This window comes from Procambarus clarkii, chromosome 56 (genome assembly GCF_040958095.1).
Source record: "Procambarus clarkii isolate CNS0578487 chromosome 56, FALCON_Pclarkii_2.0, whole genome shotgun sequence".
NCBI lineage: Eukaryota > Metazoa > Arthropoda > Malacostraca > Decapoda > Cambaridae > Procambarus > Procambarus clarkii.
This window is the reverse complement of record NC_091205.1, coordinates 23,914,087-23,938,028: the sequence shown is the minus strand read 5'-3', so window position 1 is coordinate 23,938,028 and position 23,942 is coordinate 23,914,087. Positions and strand designations below refer to the sequence as shown.

Genomic DNA, 23,942 nt, shown 5'->3' with positions numbered 1-23,942 from the left:
GGGGTCGACCGCTGGATGTAATGGACTTTAGTCGTGGACGGGTTGTGGGCGCGTCTCCTAACACCTAATGGGCCTGTTCATCTTGAAGTCCCCCATGGTGTAGTTGGTAAGACACTCTCATGGCGTTTTGCGAGCACTTTGTCCTGGGTTGGTATCCTGGCTGGAGAGTATTTACTGGGTGTCAATCCTTGACGGGCATTTTACGGGCTATTCATGCCCGTGCCACCTCTTGGGGGGGCTTAATCTTTATCATTAACGGGCGTCAATCCTTAGCCTCTGTTTACCCAACAGTAACATGGGGTACCTAATTGTTAAACGATTTGGTGGGTTGTATTCCGGGGAACATAGGATTAAGGACCTGCTCGAAACGATATGCGTGCTGGTCGCTGTACAAGCATGTAAGAACTCTTGTATAAATAAATAAAAATAAGTAAGCAGGTACCAATGAGGAGTTAGTCAGTTTGTTCTGGGAAAGATCAGTGATTCGACCCTGGGGAGAGGGGGAAAGACCTCGATATAAGCCTAACATGTATATATTAATAATTAACGTATATTAATTAATTATATACATATATTAATTATATACACTAGCTGTCTGTGCCCCAACACAATGAATTATGATGATATTGGGTTTTCATGAAGACGGATGGAAAGTTGACGAACGTTGCTGTGTAAACACAACTATCTATCTCTAACAAACACCCGCCCTTCACTGTGATAACCTTACTTATTCAGCTATCCACGTGTAGGGCGCGTGTACATCTCCTCAGATAGAGATCTTCTTTAATAGTAATAAGTCACCAGGAATTGGAGGTAAGACTGTGATTTGCAAGAAAACCTGCTTTGGGGGCCTGTAGGCTGAGGTGCTCGGTAGATTTTTTTTCCCCCTATTTCAGTTTAAATCATGCTTTTGATCTCGATTAGTTTAAATGTTTTTCCCATTTCCTGCTTGAAATGCTATGCGTATTAGTGGCTTTAGGCATGGTATGTACTAGCTCTATTTACAAATCCAACATTGTATCTCATTTAGTATGTACAGTGGTCCGTCTAATTACCACAAGCTACACAAAGCTTCCTGGCAATACGTTAGTAATGAATAAATATAAGTTAGGTTAGGTTGACCTGACCTAACCTAACCGACGCTTGGATCGTCGATTTGATTTGGCGTCACCAGCTCTTTATTTTCGTCTAATTTCTTTATAAAAAGATACTTTTCAGATTAAAATTTGTTCATGTTGTACATTCGGCACCAACATTATAATGAGTAAATATATCATATTTATTCATTACTAACGTATTGCTAGGAAGCTTAGTGAAGCTTGTGTAGCTTGTGGTAGCTTGCGGTAATTAGACGGACCGTGTACAGTATGTACTTTTACCTGAATAAACATCATTAGGTTAAAAGAATTTCCTCATGTCTACTCAAAACCACTAAATCCAAGTCAAATTACCTGAAGGCCAAATAAAATATATGAATGCTTAGATAGCCTTTACCTCAGTTAAAATTTTGTTCATATACTGAAGGGAAGCTTGTAACTACCCAAGTGTAGTTAGAGGATGAGAGCTATGCTCGTGGTGTCCCGTCTTCCCAGGACTCTGTCATATAACACTTAAATTACTGAAGGTTTTGCCCTCCACCACTTTAACGTGTTCCAACCCTCTACCATTGTTTATTTTTATACACTGAGTAATCACGCTAACAAAATCCATAGGAGCTATGCTGAAGCTTCGAACCTATATGCGGGGTGTTCAGGCGCATGCTCTAGACATCTAGGCCACAACATAGTCAAATAGATTTAAAGGCTTTAGTGGAATCCTCGGGAATCCTCGAGGGTGCAATAGTACCAATCCTTTTTGACGATGTTGTTGTCTCGAGTGTGTGCCTCTGAACACCCAGCGCATAGGTTCGAACCCTCATCATAGCTCCTATGGATTTTCTGAGTTTTTTTTATAGTGCTGACAGTTTCATGAGTTATTGTTAACTAAAAAAGAACTTGGTTATCCATGACATTTTTTATCTTCAAAAGCAAGCATGTTTTTATACAAGTCGTTAATATTTCCGTAACATATCCGTTATAACGTGAACACATTATGTATTCTTCATTTAAGGTAAGATTTATTTTCATAATTCTTCTTGAAATTTAGTAGGTTTTGATAAATTTTGGTGGTCAATAATTTGAAATACCTTCTTGGAGTTTCTTGTTAACAAAACTTCTGCGACTAATGTGACACTTTAGTATGAAGTAATCTCGGGAAGATGGCATCTGTGAGGCACCAGGGCTCCTCCAGAAATTGGCGTTTCATTGCTGTACATGCAACATTGGGTTTTCTTTCTTATTTTTTTAGAGGTATTTAGAAACAAATATTACATTCAAGGCATGCATCTTCAATCATTTTTAGAATTTACTTTCTCCTTTGACTATCTCAACTCTTGGATCTATAGAATTAACCTGTTCTTGCATGTGCTGTTGAATATTAATATAGTATTGCACATTTCTTGAATTGTATGTACAGCATCAATAAGTTAAATACAGCTCTTTATAAGGCCTAGGCAAAGTGATTTTTACTGGCTTAAGATGTGATATAATACTGAAGTACAGTATTAAAGAAGAAATAGGACCAGCCTATAAATAATTGATCGTTGTAGTGAAGAGGTTCAGCAGAGCTTTAATTACTGTACATTGCTTGTAAAAATACTTGAAAAGATACTGAACATTAAAATGGGATTTAGGTTTGTAATTACTGTATTGCATAAAAGTGTAAAAAAAAAGTGCTATAATTATGTATTTTTTTAGTGCTGTATAAGGAGTATGCAGTACACTTTACAGTATTTATTATCAATATGATAATTTTGTTGTCATAGGTGTGTTATGGAAGGCCAGGGGGGCAGCTATCTATTTCCCAGCGATGGCCAACAGCAGCAACCTGAATGGGGAAGAGACCGCCCAATTTCCTTTGAAGATCTTGGGATACCAAGGTCTCGGGCAACTCGTGCTACAGTGTTTGGCAATGTAAATATAAATGGTGTTAATTTGTAATTTTTACTTCTTGATGCTTATTAATATTTGTACAGTATTTAATGCATGGTAATTTGTTACTTATGATAACAGGTAAATTACATACTGTATACTCTATACAGTATTTTATATACTGTATATAAAATTTATATACACACATACTGTAAATTCCAAACTTGAAAGGCATTGTATAGTGCAATACCATGTATCAAAGGTACAGTATTTGGTACTGTATTGCAATACTAGTACAGTACTATTTATTTTTCGGAACACCAATGTTGGGTGTTCATGGCACCATTGAGTTTGCAAAAAAGTATGTATTGTATATATTGGCATCTTCACTCCTCTGCTGTTTCTTGTCATGATTATTTTGCTACATAATTATGCACAAAATAATTTGTTTATTACATTAACATATGCACTGAATGTAGACTTGTAGAAATGTTGTGGATATGTTCAATTTTTTTTTTAGCATGTACAGTATTTTATTTAAAATCTACAGATACGAACTTGCCAGAGTCTTCGCTTCTTAGAGTGGGTCCTACTTATTGGAGGCTTGTTATCAACATTAATGACAATTGGCTTAGCAGTCTACAGATTGCTCTTCTTACCACCAGGGGCATCAGACTATGTGTTTGCTATGTTGCTCATTTTTCATTCGGGTACGTATTTATTAGTTTTCTTTCGTTGAACCGTTATTTTGGAGAGGAAAATGACATTAAGTATAGAGAGAAAAGTTCTGAAGTATCTTTTTGTGATAGGCTTCGTTTTTACATACTGTACATATTTGTCTTTCTGAGCGTAGGCCCTTCGGCTCTTTTATGGAGTACTCTAAGCACCTAGACGGTTCCACATCTTGATGCAGTATAACAAACTGTCAAAAATGGGAAACTATGGTTAATCCCAATTAATTTTGAAAATTGTTTATATTTGCCTTTGGATGATCTTGGATTAAAGTTTATTTTCATTGATTCCAACAGATGGAAATGGGAATGAAATATTAAATTTAATTTAAAATTTTATACGGTGTAACTGTTGCAAATGGTAATGTCTTCTAATTCTAACGTCTAGCTAATTCTGTTTGCCAAAGCATTAAAAGTTAATAAAACTGTCTTTTTCAATTAAATCAGTTATATAGTCATTGTTGTTATCACAGCAAATATTTATGATAATACAGTACTTGAGTAACTTGACAAATAAATTATTAATGTCTCTTCAAAGCTAGCTGTGTGTGTTCCTGCTTGAGTAATTAATAAAGATTACTTCACAGATAAAATGGTTAATTCCGACTTAATAGCATCGAATCCATCCATTCTTTTGATCATCTGACTAACAATACCTGATCTTCTGAATGGCTTTAAAATCCAAATTTTAGCTCCATATCCTACTATCCAAACAATTTCGGAAGTCTACACATGACAAATAGTGCTAATAATGCACTATTTCAGATGGTTATTGAAGAAAAGGGACTCAATGATCATATTTTATTGCCTCTAGTACAGTAAGTATATCTCTGCTCTTTAAAAATCATAATCGGAAAAGCATTCCATCGCTCAAGGTGAATAAACAGAAGTGTTTCTTAAATTATTTGTCTTCCAAATTGATTTTTTTTTTTTTGTCCAGGAACACATCCCCCATTTATGGCATTGTGCCTCTGGGGAATCTGGTAGTTAAAAGTGGTCGACTTGCAAATACATCCTATTCATAAGTTAGACTCGGCCTGTATATTACCATTCTGAACAAGGCACTTTTGAGCTGCATCAACACTGCAAATTCAGTATATTTATTAGCTTTTCCATGTCATTTATAGTCTACATGCTCATTTCCATCATTGTGTGATAAGACAACCTTGTACACTGCATCCAACTCAAAAAATAATGCAGGCGATGAGTCACAATAACGTGGCTGAAGAATGTTGACCAAGTCACAGTCGCCTTGAGAATGGTCCAGGACGGACCGAAACGTCGTCGTCGTCCCTTCATTTTCTAGTGTGGATTGGTCATCAAAAATAATACAAAAAAAAGGCTAATTAGGCATATTTGTATTGCTGTTGGTGAAGTGTTGACATCACCAATAGTATTTCCTGTACTATTGGTTATATCCTGGACCATATGCAATGAACTGTAAATGAAAGATGAATGTGAATAACAGAACCATTAATCAGACATTAGTTTGGTTGATTATAAGGTAGGGCAGACTGAACAGTCGTCCAGGGTCCTCCATGAAATAGTTGCTGTGGGGTCCTCCATGAAATAGTTGCTGTGGGGTCCTCTATGGAACCGTTTCAAAAAGTTTTAATATAGTGTTATTGGGACATATTTTGGAGTACAATTATCATATGAGGCAGATTTATATTCAAATGTAAACAGTTAAGTTGTGCTGTGATTTTCAGTTTGTAATACCAAAACAAGTGCATATGTCGTGTACACATTTTTATTGGAACGTGATGTAAGGCTTTGCTTTCTACATAGACTTGATAAGGCATTGGGAACTGAAACAAAAAATCTACTCTTCTTAGTACTGTACATTAAATTGCAACCAATTCTGTAGTTGGCAATTCAAGTACTGTATGTGTAGAATATTTTGTTCAGTGCTATCTGCTTTAAATTAAAGATATGGGATATACTGTACAGTAATATATTTATTCTTGGATATTTAACCTTCAGACAGCTTTGTTGAATTCTTGCATTTAACTTATCTAACACCATCAGGAATTAAAGTAATTGCAATATTTAATAAGAAATGCTTTGCAGCAGCTTTCTGTTCTTAAAAATGAGAAGCAATGTATATACAGTAATACTGGAAGATGTGCACTAACTCGTCAAAAGCCGATTTCCTTTCTTTAAATTCTTGTTTAAATTTGTGGTAACTCTTAGAAATCCTAGCTGCATTCATCAAAGATCACTTACAATAGATAGAAAATGTATTATGAGTTATGTATATGTTCTCTTGTCTCATTATCTAAATGTTGAATGTTATTTATTTGTATTAAGCCCTGCTTATACACAGTGGAGTCTCCCTCAGTCCCCCTTTCAATCACCGTAGTGTCTGTGCACAATGAGCAGGTGAAAATTGCCCAGTTAGGTCTCTCGTAAATGAATTAATTGACACAAGTGCTATTGGAGTAAGAATTGTTCCATATATTATATCAAAACATTGAAGAGTACCAACAATCATTACACTACACATTAATGATAAATACAAGTATTTAAAGTGACAAACTGATTTTTAAAGCAGAAAACACTCTTGCTCTCTTGCCTTCCCCCCCCCCCTTTTTCACCTCTTCTCCACTCCTTCACCCCCCCCCCCTCCTTCCTTCTTCTGAATCTCTGATCACAGGGCTCGTCTCCACCTTTCTTCTGTGCTTCATGTTTGGTCTGTCCTGGGGCTGGTTTTTTTTGTCAGCTTTGGGGTGGTCTAAATGCTTTGGCTTCGGTGTTGGCGATTGTGCGCCCTTTTGCCTTCAGTTGGGGCTGTGGTGGATGTGCTCGGGTTGTGGTAATGGTTTTCTACTTGGCTCGGTTGACATGCCAGCGAGCAAGCAAACAAGTTGGCTGGATGTGCAAAATAGTACCATTAAAAAGCAGACATGCAATAGACATGCCGAGAGAGAACTCGAGCAACATCAAAGACACAAGATTTTTCTACTCTCTCCCACTACACATACAGGGCATATCTGGCCCACTTCTTGCAGTATTCAGAAGAAAACTTGACAGACAAACACCTTCAAAGGATACCTTGTCAACCAGGCTGCGAGCAGCTGCATTGAACAGCCAGGTTGACCAGACCACAAACCAGGAGGCCTGGTCAAAGACTGGGCAGCAGATATTGATCCTCGGAATCGTCGACAGGTATATGTCGGTTATAGGCCCCACCTCCACGTTGTCCACCGCCTTGTTTTTTCCTGTTCATGTTTCCAGTGGGAGGTTGTTTCTACCATTTTGTAGGCTGTGGCTGTGTCTTTCCAGCCTCTCGGCCATGTGCTGCCACAACAGACTTTCCCTGCACCTTCTGTGCAGGGATGGTCTTCCATGGTTAGGGCCTCTCCTTCGTGGTCAAGGTAGGAATCTAAAGGTCCCCGTTTTTTTGAGCTCTAGTCACACTGGCCCTGACTGGAGTTTTCAATGTCACATGGGAAGCAAGATATTTCTAAGGTGAGCAACATAGATAAAATACTCCTTTTCAAACTGGTTACCATGTTCAATTACATAATTATATATTATTTACCAAGAAATGGTGAAAACAAATAGTCTCGATACCCTAGCAAAGTTCATCCAGTATGTGGGGTTCAGTCTTGGTTAATCCATTAGAGGGAGTCTTCACTGTATATAATTTAGCATAGTTTTGTTTTTATAGTTTTTAGCATAGTTTAGCATAGAAATTCTAAGGATTATTTTTATTTGTAATGGAGAGAATAATGCCATTAATATTATTCAACAATTTTATCAATTGCAGCCTTCTGCATAATTTACATCTTAGATGGAGTGTTTCGCGAACAGGCATTTGAGGTGCTGGCATTCGTGGCCTCATGTGTGATCCTGATTGTCTACGTTGTGATAAACTTTGTCAAAGAATCTACTTCTACATCGGATGTATTCAAATTGGTATTTATACACATACTGTACTTGATCATTTTAATACTGTATAGCATTTTACTTCTAAATAGCGCACATGTATTGACAGCTATTTAAAATTTCATATTAACATTTATTATCTAAATAGGGTAGAATTTTGTTAGTCTCTTAGGTTTTCTCTGTTTTTAAGTAAAACATTGTTTTTCCTTAACCCTTTGGTTTAAATAGTGATAGCAGTTGAATCAAAGAAATAGGGCCTTGGCTGTGATACGTGATCTCCATCCACGTGTGTGTAGAAAGACATTTCAAAGTCAAATAAGTTTTGTATCGGTCTAATGACCTTCAAAACAGGTGCTTGGATCTGGTAAATGCTGCCATCCGTTAGGAACAAAATTGAATGTCAACCTGTGCAGTAGTACTGAAAATTGGCAAATATATCTCATTCAAACCATCACATACATAAATATTTCTATCATTTTATCTGAAAAACTGGGACCTGAAAGGGCCAAGACGACTTGAGAAGAATATATGAACGTTGCAGCACCAAGTGAATGGTTGAGACGCTACACTGGACGGTCTGGGAGCTCCTGGTGGTGGTGGTCGGCAGGTGTCACTAGCGAGTAAACTCTATACTACTGTGTGCCTCATTTTCAGAATTGGTTAGATTTGCCTTGCGGTTGTCTGTTTTGTTCCACATTATTTGTGGCAGGAAATTAGAGAATTATTCTTATTTCTTGGTTAGTGATCTAGCATTTTCTGTGAAGGAGCCAGATTTCTTGCCAGGAACCAGAGGCATCTGGTTCCTGGTAGACTTTGTGACTTGCAAAGAGCCTGGTTTAACTAGGTGGCTAGCAACAGAGAGCCACCAAGGATCCACCAGAAAGACACATTCCATTACATTAAACACTGGGGAACCCCGTGGCATCCTGTAGCTATTTCGCCGAGATTGGTTCCAACTTCTTGGTCACATCAGTCGTGTAGTTTTGTTTGGCTTACCAGGGGACCAGAGCTAGAACCTGCCCCTCTTCCCCCCTCCTCATAGAGATGGAGAGAGTGGGTGACACCCCACCAACCCAACAGGAAAGCATAGTCAATGCACCAATATACACCACAGCTGGATTCAGTAGAACTTAAGCCTCAAAATTTGCCAAACTCCTTAAACAGGGAAAAAATGATTGACACTTCTCAAAAATAGCTCGAACTGGTTAGTAGCAAAGTACTACCATCAACAGGGAGCCCAAAGCTCCACAACCCTCCCAGCTCAGTTCTGTCACTGAAGTGGTTAACTTTGTCCACTGTAGTGCTCCTGAGTCAAAGCAGTCATGCTGGTCCCAATGCTTCAAGCCAACCTTCCTTAGACTTCTGCATTCTGTGGGGGCCATTTACTTGGTATTAGTCTAACTTTTAGCAAGATTCATGAGCATTTTTTCATCTGACTTGTTGTGTGGATCTAGATTTTTTTTTATTTTTTCTCTACGTGGAGCTGCACACATTCAGGATTACTTCGCTGGGTGCTCCCTGGCACTGCCCCTGCACTGGCAGTGTTACTTCAAGCTATTATCTTGTTCCATATACCCTGGTCACTCATAATTTGTATTGTGTATATTACAAAATTTTTGCATCCATGTAAATAACTTTTATGTAAATTAACAGCTTGCTTTATTTGCTAGTTTGCTATGAAATAAGTTTTAGGAATTATAATAAAGACTTGGATGAACATATATAATACAGTACTGTTATTAATTTGGGAACTAATAATATGAGAAAGGCTTGCCTCGGAAAGCAAGGCAATGATTGCTCTTTTTGACTTGCAGGTTCGACTTGTTTTGACTTCAGTGTTTGGTACTAGTATGGGAGGAGTTGGATTGGTTCTTGGATGCAATTACTGGCAATCTGAGAACCTCATCTTCAGAACTGTGGGTGCAGATAGCTCTATCCAGGCTATGTGTAGAACTCTGTTCACTGCCATCACCCTCATTCTATTTGACACCCAGATTGTGGTGAGTAGTTGTTACTGCATGTTTAATAGACGATAGTTTTCGTCTTCACATAGTTTTAGATAAATTACGTTTTATTATGCTAAGATAGTGATGTGATCCAGAGATTTGAGGTTGGCCTTTCTTAGCTGTTCGACCATCTGAAGGTGGATGACTTTTGCTTGGACAGGGGTCAAAGGTTTCCCCTCTTCTCTCTGCTCCATTTCCCCATGGTGTTGGTGAGGTCTGAGATGTTGACTGGTTGAGTTCTCTTGGCTCCCAAGTGGCTGGCTCAGTCCTTTTGTAAAGCTTTTCTGTCTTGTCCTCCCAATCCCCTTTCCCTCTCGCAACCTCTTGGGCTGTACAGTAGAGCGACGGTCTTGCTTCATGCAGGTCGGTGTTCAATCCCCGACCGTCCAAGTGGTTGGGCACCATTCCTTTCCCCTCGTTCCATCCCATATTCTTATCCTTATCCTGGGCCCCCCTTCCAAGGGCTATATAGTTGTAATGGCTTGGTGCTTTCTCCTGATAGTTCCCTTTTCAATATTAGAAATTTAGATTAATTAACATTAATACTATCCACAGGTTAATTATTTCTGATAAGCCAACAGACAGAATACTGTTATGGATAAACAGACAGATACTATGGAAGGGAAAGAATGCTGTTTATTTAATGTTTGGCTGTTGCGTTAAAAAGGTAGGGTGCCCAGGAGGCCTCAAACAGAAGTAATTCTCCAGACAAAAATAATTATTGCTGCCATCTTCATTTATTACTATTTATTTAACAATAATTTAGTTGCATGCTCTCCAATCTTACAGTTGACTTCAGATTACAAGTAATTTGCATTAAATCCCAACCCAGTCACTAGAAATGGTAACCAACAGTTAAACAGGTCAAAACTTGGTCATCTAATTTCATAATAACCCAAAATTACTTGATCCCCAAGTGACATATTTGTCAACACGATGCCTGTTCTTATCTGAATTATTGCTGGCTACCAAGCAGAAGCTTGCATGAAATTATCCCATGTGTTTACTCCAACAATTTTATATTAAATTTTTATATTTTTTTCCCTTCAGGGCAGTGTAATCATCATGGCACTTCACCATGGAATGAAGCAGCTTGATCTGGAGGAGTTGTTAACCCTAAGTGTAGGCGCTCCAATGCTGTTAGCCTGGGCAGTCATTGCATACCTGGGGGTGAGATCTTGTTCTGAATTCTCTTCACATTGGAGGATAATAGACACGTGATGATTCGGTGTTCTAGGTTGTAGGGTTTGCCATAACTTATAAATGAAATTCACAGTTTGCTAAGTAATCTTGTATGTAGGTACAGTAAATTTAGGGGTACAGTAGAGATGGGAAGTATAGTTTGGGTCCCATATAGTTTGCTGAATTGAGATTACTCTTGTATAATAAATTTTTGTGGAACATTGTCAGAAATTGTGCATATAATTAAACTTGTAAAATACTGATAAGACCCTTATGGAGAAAATAGGATCTTGCTATGTATAGGATTGGTCCAAGATACTCCTCTCTGAGAGCTGTGAAATGTAAGTGTGATTTGATGGGAGAGGGATGGAGAGAGAATAAGATGTAGCTCTTGGGGAAGGAGAAAGGTCTCGACCCTTAATTATTTGTACTTGTGTAGAAGTATTTCTTGTTGCTCTTGTACTTTGTTGTACTTGCTACTATCACTCTAAATGTAGACTGCATTCATCATCTCTGATAACAGCTTATTCTGCTGTTCACATTATATTTGTTCATTATCATGCATGTTCTGATCATGTCTCCTATGGTCTTTCTCCCTTTTAGTTTTATATTATTGAGTTCCCTTAACCTATTTTTTATTGTTCAGCTTCTTTATTTCTAACACGAGTCTCAAAGCAAATTGGGGAACTTTCTCTGCATTCTTGTTCTTCATGATGATGTGATTGAATGTCAATGCTGCACATTCTAGAATTAATCTGATAGAAAATGACAATGTCTGTAATGCCTGACCATTGGCACTAGTAGCATACATCACTAACTGTAATGCTTGTGGCATTGTGTTGTATTGTCTATGTGCCCCTTCTTTGATTCCCATAACTGCCTCCGACTTCTACTCTGACATTCTGGCCTCTTTTTCTTCTCCTAAAATTCATTGGTGTATATTTCATGAGATTAAACAATAGTATAATTGGGTCGCTTGTGATTCAATGTACAGAAGAGGATGGAAGTACAGAAGAGTTGTATGAATATACTGCTCCTAGTTATTCTTGACTAAGATTGAATGTTATTTAGTTATATTCCACTGCTATTATGACCCTACTGGGGTCATAATAGTGCTAGAAAGTTAGAACAGTTAGAAAATAGTGTTAGAAGAGCTTAGAGTTCTCAGCGACTAGTGGCAGTCTATTATAGTGGCAGTACAGTATAAAGAAATCTGGTCGAGGACTGGGCCGCGGGGGCGTCGAGACCCGAAATCATCGCAAAGTATATTGATCTGTGACCATACATGACCATGTCCTGGAAAGTCTGCTAATCTTGCCTTGAAGAGCATCCATATGATCCACTTGGAAAAAAAAAAATTTTTACGTACATTAGTCAAAAGGCTAATCTTGTCTAAATTAATGGCATAACTACTCCATATATGAATATTTTCCTATCATAAAAATCAACAATCTCGATACAAACTAAGGAGAGAGAGAGAGATTTGCACTTGTTCTTACATTCTTACGTATGTGAATAGCACTGTGGAGCAAGTCTTGCCATTTGTATTGTAGTACTGTACTGTACTTTAGTGAAATGATTAAGCTCAGTCTACCCAGTTAATACCTTTACAATTTTAAAATAGTAAGCTCATAACCCCACATATCTCGATGCATGGTATTTTTCTTTTTTATTGGAGATCATCTTCTTGCTCTAACAATGAAACCGTTTTCCACAGTTACGTCTAGAGAGTAACTACTTCTTCACAGTTGCAGTGATGTTGAGTCCGGGCCATGTAGCATTTATTTTGCTTGCTATAACGCAGGTAAGTTTTTCATTAATGATGTTTGAAATTAATAGTTAAATAACTTGCTAGATAAATAATATACAGTACAAAGGTCACTTGAAAAGTAATTCTTTCATTTATTTTGCCAAATGCAGTTCACGCCCAGTGTTTTACTTCTCAGTGACTACAGGAGAGTGAGATCTAGCTCTTTATGGCCTGCCTCCAAGCCATTTATACCTGGCATGCTAATTGCCTCTTAACACTTTCGCGCTATCTGGACGCGCCGGCGCGTCCTGTTTCGTCTAACGTAAACGCATAGTGGACATAAAGTTATGTCCTCTTTTAAAATATTTGTATAAAATTCAATTTTAATCCGATTTCATTGGGGTTTGTTTCAAATGACGCGCCATGAAGTTCTCTTTCTCACCACTAGGCCGCCTGGCGCGTTGGCCTACCCGGTCACGTGACGGGCCTATTGTTTTCGTGTCACGTGTCGTGAGTCGATCACGCTCCCCTCGCGCGCCAAACTCGAGCATTTTTACCCGTTTCCGTGTGGATTATACCCAATTACTTCATCAAAAATGGATCCAGGTCAAGGCCCAAGCACTTCTACGCCCAAGGAAGCCTCCAGGTCATCGAGAGTGGACAAAATAACCCAAATTTTTAAGAAGTGGAGCGGAGTGAAGCTCACACCAACGAAAATTCCAGGCCTTGTGGAGGATTTATCAGAAGCTGAAAGTGATGTAGAGGTATTGGAGGAAGATTTTGGAACCCACAACGATTATAGTGTACCTAGAGCTAGAGGGAATGATACGGCAACGAGTGATGAGGAGACTGAGGCCCTCACCGAGGAAGAGGAGGCACCGCGACCCCCTCCTCCTCCTCCATCTCGGCGCACACGTGGTGCATCTAGGCTACCTAGAAAAGTAGCTACCAGACATGTTACTCGTCGTAGGAACACACGACAAATTGCGCCAAGTGATTCTGAAAGTATAAGTGATGAGGAAAGTGATGAGGATTCATTCGAGCCTGCTGAAAGGCGTACACGTACAGTACGTACTCGGCAGGCTGGGGCTGGTGAGGGCTGGAGTCGTAGCAATACTTCTCCAGTTGTTGATGATTTTACTGGAGATCCTGGACTGAAAATTCCCAAGCCTACTAGTGCACTGGCTTATATTCAATTGTTCATCACGCGTGCCCTCCTTGAGTTCTTTACCGTTGAAACAAATTTGTACGCCTCGCAGTTATTCCGGATGGCCAATGAAAATGTATCAGATATTTGGACCCCAGTGAAGGTGAGTGAAATGGCGCGATTCCTAGGACTGTTCATATTGATGGGCATAATTAGGCTCCCAGCTATGAGGATGTATTGGCAAACAGCAAAGCCATGGCATGCTCGTTTCTTCAGCTTGTTCATGCCGTCCAGACGATTCCAGCATATAAACCAGTTTTTCCACACATTCAATACCAATGCAGTGCCCGTGAACAATCGTGATAAGTTGATAAAAGTGAGACCAGTGATGGATTACTTGAAAGAGAGGTTTGCTCAAGTTTACATCCCCAAGAAAGAGTTGTGTTTGGATGAGGGTACAATGGCATGGCGAGGCCGACTATCCTTCAAAGTGTACAATCCAAACAAACCAGACAAGTATGGTGTGAAACTTTATATGCTTGCTGAATCTGTCTCTGGGTACATATATGACTTTGACGTATACTCAGGTATTGGTAAGACGATAGTGGATACAGTAACGGGGTTGATGCAGCCTTTAGTGAACCAGGGTTACCATTTGTACATGGATAATTACTACAACTCGGTTACCCTGACAGAAACATTGAGAGAACGTGGGGTGTACACATGTGGCACAATTAGAATGCTACGTGGTGCCCCAAAGGTATTGCAAGCTCTAGCCAAGGGTAAACTTCCACTGGATACCACAGTATACCGCCGCAAAGATAACACCTTCATTCTCCTGTGGAAAGACAAGCGAGTGGTTTCAATCATTACCAACATCCACAATGCAGACACTCAGCGAGTTCAGCGAAGGAAGCGAATTCGCAACCGAGACGGAACAAGTGGAATACAACAGGTAACAGTGAACAAACCGACTGCAATTTGCGAGTACAATAAGTTCATGAAAGGTGTGGACCACTTCGATCAAATGGTTAAATATTACTATTTTACCAGGAAAACTCACAAGTGGACCAAAAAGATTACCTTTTATTTCCTGCAAATGGCATTGCATAATGCCTATGTTTTGTACAAATACAACACAACTGATCGAAAAAAGCTAACATTGCTACAGTTCCACGAAGTGGCAATCTGGGCCCTATTGCACTGGGACACAGAGGAGTGGCCTAAAACATCATCATCATCTCAACACTTGCGGCACGCTCCAGACATAAATGATGACACAGCTCCTGCCAATGCTGACGCCATGCCAACTCCCGGACCATCTGGTGTGAGGCGGCCTTTGTTCACTACACCACCTCAAGATGAAACAGACAACGAATCTGAACCCGACATGTCTGCCACACTGCCAGTTGACGAAACTGTTTTGTCAGATGAATCTGACTCTCCTGCAACTCCTGTTACACCTCCAGCGAGAAGACCTGGCCCTATTGTTGATTCAGAAAATCGCATGAACTACAAACTGAAACATGAAATTTACAGACTGCCAAAACGTCTCAAGTGTCATGCATGCGCACGGTCTGGTAAAAGGAAGGACACGAACTATGGATGCAAGACCTGTGGTGTTGCACTCTGTGTTCCCTGCTACACCAATTACCACCGGAAAAAGGTGTATTGGGTGGTGAAGAAGTAACCACCCGCAACAGCTTCACTCCACCTACAAACCATCTGTTGAGCAACTTCAGGAATGAAGAACCTGAAGAAGGTGGAGTGAAGAACAAATGCTCAACTTACTGTTCCACAACCAGCCTTCCCTTGGTAAGTACACCTATTTGGTCCAAGTTTGTGTAGTATAATTTAGCTCATAGAACATTCTATTGCGAAAACATTGCCACAAAAATGAATGACATACATACAATAATAATATCAGAACAGTGAAATAAGTATAAACTTTCAAAGCAACGTTTCGCGCGTGTGTCGTCCGGTCACCATTACCGGGTAACAGTGTGCCCACTTCCCACACTCTTGCGGGTGGGCCGGGACCATTATTCTACGATTATATTCATATCACTGTGTTGGGAATTTTATTGGGAGTCCATTGATACCAAAATTAAGGCTGTAGGACAATTGTAGAGGTGATAATAATCCCAAGAGTAAAAACATTTTGTTGCTGTTGAGCGCTCACGGCGACTCATCTTCGTAGTTATTTATTTCATGCTGGTATCTCTATAGCTTTCGTGACTTTTTTTACTGATGTTCTTCTAGAGAATTTTATTGCGAACACGTTGGCATCAAAATGAAATACGTAGCATGAAAACTAAGGTCAGAAAAGTAAAAAGAGTATACACATTTTTGTTTTTACGCTTAAGCGATAAAAACGCCGCGCGCACATACGGTTGGCTGAGTGACCTTCGCCGAGAGCGCGAAAGTGTTAACATTACTATTTCCATAATTTTTATTTTTAACCCTTGAAGAGCAGTTATCATATAATTCACGGGATAATGCAGTTATCGTCATATGATGATTTAAACTACAGCATTTCATTAATTTTACACATATGATGCAAATAAGTGACTATTTCACTATTAGTAATCCAATTAAAAATTTTTAAGATTGTCTTAATTTTGGAATTGCTGTATACACAGAGTAATCACACTATTGTGATGCATAAATGAGCAAATCTGTAGGAGCTGGAACACCCAGTGCATAGGTTCGAACCCTCTTCACTGCTCCTACGGATTTAATAATTGCTGCATGATTTGCTTTAAAAATGCATCTTTTTAATGAACAAATCCACTAAGGGCTGTGACGAGGGTCTGAACCTATGCCTGGGATGTTCCCAGCTGCACCTTAGTCAACTGTGCCACGACATGGTTAAAAGAATTGCAACCTGGAGTGCTACTGCCCTCACTAGGATCCCAAAGCTACTCCAAAGCCCAATTGGGTTTTCACACAATTTCCCCATTTACCCGGGCTCTGTCAACCAAATGTTCTACCTCTACGCCCTGACTTCAATACACACACAAATTACAATAACATGATATATCTAATGAACAAATTTGATCTAGAGCCTCATCACGGCTCTTGTGGATTTGTTAATTTAATATTGTGCTATTGTGATTTCAGTGTGCATCTTTTTCCTGATGGAATTTGCATTTCACAGGCAAGAAGGGAAAGTTAGTATTCATGAAGAATTAACTCTTCTTTTTTCTTAATTATTCCTTTATTATTTTGTTCTTGTTTCTTTTATGATTCAGACTGCACTCAGCAAAGAAGAAAACCTCATCGCTGAGTGCCGGTATGCTGCCAGCGCAGGAAGTCTAATTGTACACATAGTCTTGATTTACCTCATGGTCCGATGTTATCGAAATTTTGGATTAGGACTAAAAGAAAAAGGTAAGGTTTGATTGTTACTACAGTACTTTTTCCCAAACAAAAAGATTACTTAAGCAGAAGATAAAAAGAAAATAAATGCATTTGAAAGAAAAATTAAACAATATTTAGTGAAAAAACAGGAAAGCACAATTTAAAGGAAATAAGAAAGTTCAGTAAAAGGACTGATAAAGTGTTTGGAATGTTAGATATAAGTGAGAGCATATGATCAGTAGTAAAAGGGAAATTATAGGTATCTGGAGAGAATACAGTACAGTACAGTCCTCTGGTTTGAAAGTTTAATTACCATTATTGACCAAAGAGGTGCAAATGTGAATAGGATTTGATTTGGTGGTATAAGCCGAGATACAAGTCGAAACAATAAAAGGCAGTCGAGAAAAATAGATGGAGTGGTTCTGGAAAATTTGCCAGTAGACTTGGGGAAGTATTGCAAATGTTACACTCGACCCATGTGTCTGAAAATAAATTTTCGGGGTTTTAGTCCGTCCAAGACCATTATGAAGTTGAGTAAAGAGTGATAATGTAGTCGGTATCTAACATGTATCGGTAAGAATAGAAAGTGTAAGGTGAGAAGGTAGGAAGAAAAACAATGGAATATAGAAAGCTGCAGAAGATGTAATGGCAAAGACTTATATTTTTGTCTGTTTCACCTCTTTTTTTTTTTCCACTATTAGGCCTAATGCAGTTTTATTTATTCATGTAGTTTCTTCTTGCCTTCTCTACTTTCACTTTGCATTCTTGACTTAATATATTGATTTACTCCACCACTCTGTTTGCTAGACTGAAATGTCATCACTTCCTTTAGTTTCAGATGTCTGGCTTACTTTTTACAGTATTGTTGTTTCTGGTGATTAGAAATGAGCAATGATTACACCTCTGAATAAAAATAAAATAGGAATACTATGAGTAAAAGTTATAGTAATTTGTGTACAAAATGTAGTAGTAAAAGTATGACAGAATAATTAGAATGGTAGAGAAAATAAATGAAATTGAACAGTGGTGAACAAGGTTAGTTGTCTGGTGGAAGAGATTGTGTGGATAAGAGACAGATATGTGAGAAAGATTGTACAGTGCATATAGCCTATATGGACTTGGAGAAAGCATATGCCTATATTAATAGTATCAGGCCCAGGAAATTGCTGAACTTGTATGAAATTAGTCAAAATCAGTTAATCCCTCAAAATGCAGTCATAATTTGTTAATGTCCTAGACCAAGTGCTATGGTCAAAGTATTAGAGAAAAAAAGTGAATTTAGTGTGTAGGGTGAATAAATGGAGCACATCAAATTTGATGGATATGTTTACCTGCTTTTCGAACATTGCTGAGAACCAGGTTTGTCTGAATAGTCGAGTCTGCCCTCCTGTATGAGACCCTGGTTTGTCTGAATAGTCGGGTCCGCCCTCCTGTATGAGACCCTGGTTTGTCCGAATAGTCGAGTCTGCCCTCCTGGATGAGACCCTGGTTTGTCCGAGTATGCTCTCCTGCTTTTGACAAGTCTACATGTTATGGGCAAAAATTCCTGACAATTCTATACAGGTTCACTATAAAGTATACTGTAAAGTAAAGGCATGCTAATATACGAAATGTAGAAATATATTGAATAATAAGGGTGCTGAGAAAGGGTCTAGATGTTACACAGATCATCATTCCAAGACTAAATGTTAAGTTAGGTAAGGTTAGGTCTCAGCCTGCACAATTTCAAATTTGGACAAATGCATAAATAGATATTCTCTTAAAGAAAATAGTTGGCCTTCTGGATCTTACACCCTGCCACTTGTATCTGTTTAATTTCACATTTGATTGTACTATTGCCAAAATGCACCAATAAGACATAAATTTAGCCTGGCAGACTACTTCCCTTTTGCTGCATATCATTCTAAGGATGCTTGATTCCACCTCTCTCTGAGTCACTTTCTACTAAAAAATAAAAACATGTTTCCTCTTGGGGTTTTGCTGCATGTTGGAGTCTTGTTTGATGCATTGTCAACATGTTTTGGAAGCCATGGTGGCAAAATGCTTCAGATTTAAAAAAAAAAAAAAAAAAAAAAAAAAAAAAATATATGTAGGAGAGAGATCTTTAATGGTGCACAACAAAAATGTATTGGGTCGCAGCAGTACTCTTGGCTTTGTGGCACTGTGGTCGGTCATTTGGCAGACAAGGTGTCTACTTGTGTGGGATGGGTCAGGGAGAAATTAATAATGGTACTTTTTAATAATGAGAAATTAGTCAGCAGGATCGACTCTTCATGTACTCCTTGTTATTGGAAATTATAGATTAGTTGAACATTATTTTGGTGTGTGATGGATGACTGCTAAAAGTTAATGTGAACAAAAGTAACATTTCTGTACATTGGTAGAAAGAGAAGGGAATTGTGAGTATGGGTATAGTGTGAGTGGAGATATGAATGACCTCTTTAAATACAGTACTGTTTAAATTTGTTTGAACAGTATTTTGTAATCATCTTATTCAGCATTTCTTTATACAGTACATTACCTTATAAGGGTTGAAGCAGAAATTACTTAGTATACAGTACTTTATCCTAAAAAGGTACAGTAGATACAAAATTTATTTTATATTCCCTAGTTATTGATCAAATGTTCTTGGACTTTAAATAATTTTCAGTCATTTTTTTCTCGATAAGAAAATCACTCTTTTTAAAAATTAATTTTCAAATACAAACTACAATACATGACTTAAAAAAAACTAGATAAATAAGGAGTTAATCCAGATTTATTTACTTATGCAATACTCTTCTTCCTGTGTTTCAGTGTACCCGCGGCAGACCACCACCACTGGAGTGCAAAGCAGTCTGGTTCAGTAATCGTGTGACACAAAATAGTTGTATCAGTATACTTACACTAGTCCTTCAAGTGACTTATTTTACTTATCAAAGTTATAGCTCTTAAGAATAGATATTTTATTATATAAGCAAGGCCAAAGATTATGGAAAACTGTAAGAGAAGTAATATGCAGCAATAGTATGCCTAAGTCATGTGGAATAAATGTTGATATTTTTGTTTTGTTATAATGCTCAAGTTCGAGTGATAGTAATATATATATATATGTATTTTAGATGTTTGAATGATAAGTTTCAGAATATATTTACACAGTTGTTAAGGAGTGAGCAATTGCTTACACAGACCAAGAAGTAACATGTATTATTTTACCAGTTTCAGTGTGTGTGTGTGTACTCGCCTAATTGTGTTTGCTTGCTTTATTGTCGAGCTTTGGCTCTTTGGTCCCGCCTCTTGACTGTCAATCAACTGGTGTACAGATTTCAGAGTTTATTGGGCTCTATCATATATACATTTGAAACTATTAATGGAGTCTGCTTCCACTACATCACTGCCTAATATATTCCATCTGTTAACTACTCTGACACTGAAAAAGTTCTTTCTAACGTCCCTGTGGCTCATTTGGGTACCCAGTTTGTGTGTGTATACTCAGTACAGTGTGTGTATACACACAGTACTCAAGTACTGTGTGTGTAATTACCTAAATGTAGTTACAGGATGAGAGCTATGCTTGTGGTGTCCCATCTTCCCAGTACTTTGTTGTATAACGCTTTGAAAGTACTGATGGTTTTGGCCTCTACCACCTGCTCACCTAACTTGTTCCAACAGTATACCATTCTGTTGGTAGTGTGTGTGTACTCACCTAGTTGTGCTTGCGGGGGTTGAGCTCTGGCTCTTTGGTCCTGCCTCTTGACTGTCAATCAACTGGTGTACAGTTTCCTGAGCCTACTGGGCTCAATCATATCTACATTTGAAACTGTGTATGGAGTCAGCCTCCATCACATCACTAATGCATTCCATCTGTTGACTACTCTGACACTGAAAAAGTTCTAAACGTCTTTGCGGCTCATTTGGGTATTCAGTTTCCACCTATGTCCCCTTGTTCGTGTACCATGCATGTTAAACAGTTTATCTTTACCTATCCCTCCTAATTCCTCTTGAGAATTTTATAGATAGTGATCATGTCTCCCCTTACTCTTGTCTTCCAGTGCCGTGAGTTTCATTTCCCACAGCCTGTCCTCTTAATTCATGCCTCTTGGTTCTGGGACTAGCCTAGTTGCATACCCATGAAATTTTGTCTGTGTACTCTAGTTGTGGTTGCAGGGATTGGGCTTTGGCTCTTTGGTCCCGCCTCTCAACCGTCGATCAACTGGTGAACAGATTCCTGAGCCTACTAGGTTCCATAAACTGTGTGTGTGTCTGTGTGTGTGTGTATGTGAGAGAGAGAGAGAGAAGTTCATTCTCATGGCCAGTTTTAACAAGTTTTCATATTATATACATCTGCAGAGGATGATGTGTATTTTGGTGCTTGATTTGTATGTTGACTTTAAATTTCCTTTTTAACACATTAATGTCGAAAGTGTGATATTAGAATTTATATGGACCGAGATTAATTTAGTTTGTCAAGTTATGGGGCCAATTGTGATAGATGTTTTAGGCTAAGTACAGATATTTCTTTATTGTCTAAATATTAGTCATATACTCTTATTATGCTCCCTTTGAGGAAAATTATTGTTCCAATTTTTTTTTTTTTTTAAAGTATAAGTCTTTCATTTTTATTGGTGCTTTTATCATCCTTAGTACTGTAAGTGTTTTATTATATTTTATCATAGTTATCATATTACTGCAATATTATATTTAAACATATATAAATTATACTTTATAATTTACATTTTAATTTTATTTTATTATTTTATTAATTTACATATATATATATATATAATATATATATATATATATATATATATATATGTCGTAGCCAGAACGCACTTCTCAGCCTAATATGCAAGGCCCGATTTGCCTAATAAGCCAAGTTTTCATGAATTAATTGTTTTTCGACAACCAAACCTACCTAACCTAACTTTTTCGGCTACCTAACCTAACCTAACCTATAAAGATAGGTTAGGTTAGGTAGGGTTGGTTAGGTTCTGTCATATATCTACATTAATTTTAACTCCAATGAAAAAAAATTGACCTCATACATAATGAAATGGGTAGCTTTATCATTTCATAAGAAAAAAATTAGAGAAAATATATTAATTCAGGAAAACTTAGCTTATTAGGCAAATCGGGCCTTGCATTGTAGGCCGAGAAGTGCGTTCTGGCTATTAGGTACGACTAATATATATATATATATAATATATATATTATATATATATATATATATATATATATATATATATTACATATTACTGAAGGTATTTTTCTATCCTTATGAAAATTAGTCTTACACATTTGTTGGACTATTAATGCAAATTTGAACATTACATATTCTACCTATTCAAATAGGTACTTTTCCTATCCTTATGAAAATTACTTTCTACATTTGTTGGCCTATTATTACAAATTTGAATACCCATTCTATTTAAATATGTACGACCTATTCAAATAAGTACTTTCTACCTATTCAAATAGGTACTTTTTCTATCATGAAAATTGTTGTCCACATTGGAATATTAATGCAAATTTGAACATACCTATTCAAATAGGTACGACCTATTCAAATAGGTACGACCTATTCAAATAGGTACGACCTATTCAAATAGGTACGACCTATTCAAATAGGTACGACCTATTCAAATAGGTACGACCTATTCAAATAGGTACGACCTATTCAAATAGGTACGACCTATTCAAATAGGTACGACCTATTCAAATAGGTACGACCTATTCAAATAGGTACTTTTTCTATCCTTATGAAAATTATGGTTTTCCACGGAATATTAATGCAAATTTGAACATATACCTATTGTACCTATTCAAATAGGTACGACCTATTCAAATAGGTAAGACCTATTCAAATAGGTACTTTCTACCTATTCAAATAGGTACTTTTTCTATCCTTATGAAAATTATGGTTTTACACGTTTGTTGGAATATTAATGCAAATTTGAACATATACCTATTGTACCTATTCAAATAGGTATGACCTGTTCAAATAGGTATGACCTGTTCAAATAGGTACGACCTATTCAAATAGGTACTTTTTCTATCCTTATGAAAATTATGGTTTTGCACTTGTTGGAATATTAATGCAAATTTGAACATATACCTATTCAAATAGGTACGACCTATTCAAATAGGTACTTTTTCTATCCTTATGAAAATTATGGTTTTCCACTTTGTTGGAATATTAATGCAAATTTGAACATATACCTATTCAAATAGGTACTTTCTACCTATTCAAATAGGTACTTTTTCTATCCTTATGAAAATTATGGTTTTCCACGTTTGTTGGAATATTAATGCAAATTTGAACATATACCTATTGTACCTATTCAAATAGGTACGACCTATTCAAATAGGTACTTTTTCTATCCTTATGAAAATTATGGTTTTCCACTTTTGTTGGAATATTAATGCAAATTTGAACATATACCTATTCAAATAGGTACTTTCTACCTATTCAAATAGGTACTTTCTACCTATTCAAATAGGTACTTTCTACCTATTAGGTACTTTCTACCTATTCAAATAGGTACTTTCTACCTATTCAAATAGGTACTTTTTCTATCCTTATGAAAATTATGGTTTTCCACTTTTGTTGGAATATTAATGCAAATAGGTACGACCTATTCAAATATGTACTTTCTACCTATTCAAATAGGTACTTTTTCCATGAAAATTATGGTTTTCCACGGAGTATTAATGCAAATTTGAACATATGCCTATTGTACCTATTCAAATAGGTACGACCTATTCAAATAGGTAAGACCTATTCAAATAGGTACTTTCTACCTATTCAAATAGGTACTTTTTCTATCCTTATGAAAATTATGGTTTTCCACTTGTTGGAATATTAATGCGAATTTGAACATATACCTATTCAAATAGGTATGACCTATTCAAATAGGTACTTTT

The 23,942-nt window shown here is 37.5% G+C and overlaps 1 protein-coding gene across 2 annotated transcripts; it reads left to right on the top strand.

Annotated features, from left to right (window-relative positions):
- On the top strand, nucleotides 1–21,640 carry LOC123770877 (uncharacterized). 2 transcript variants are annotated; one of them, XM_069305897.1, is made up of 9 exons: nucleotides 1–106; nucleotides 2,864–3,011; nucleotides 3,520–3,679; nucleotides 7,473–7,621; nucleotides 9,406–9,591; nucleotides 10,648–10,767; nucleotides 12,497–12,583; nucleotides 16,931–17,069; nucleotides 19,836–21,640. In XM_069305897.1, exons 2-9 carry the CDS (start codon nucleotides 2,871–2,873, stop codon nucleotides 19,886–19,888), a joined length of 1,035 nt encoding a protein of 344 aa, XP_069161998.1. In that variant the 5' UTR covers nucleotides 1–106; nucleotides 2,864–2,870; the 3' UTR covers nucleotides 19,889–21,640. The 2 variants fall into 2 exon arrangements, with proteins under 2 accessions (XP_069161998.1, XP_069161999.1); XM_069305898.1 differs by lacking the exon at nucleotides 1–106 and adding an exon at nucleotides 649–813.
- Nucleotides 21,641–23,942: the final 2,302 nt, after the last annotated feature.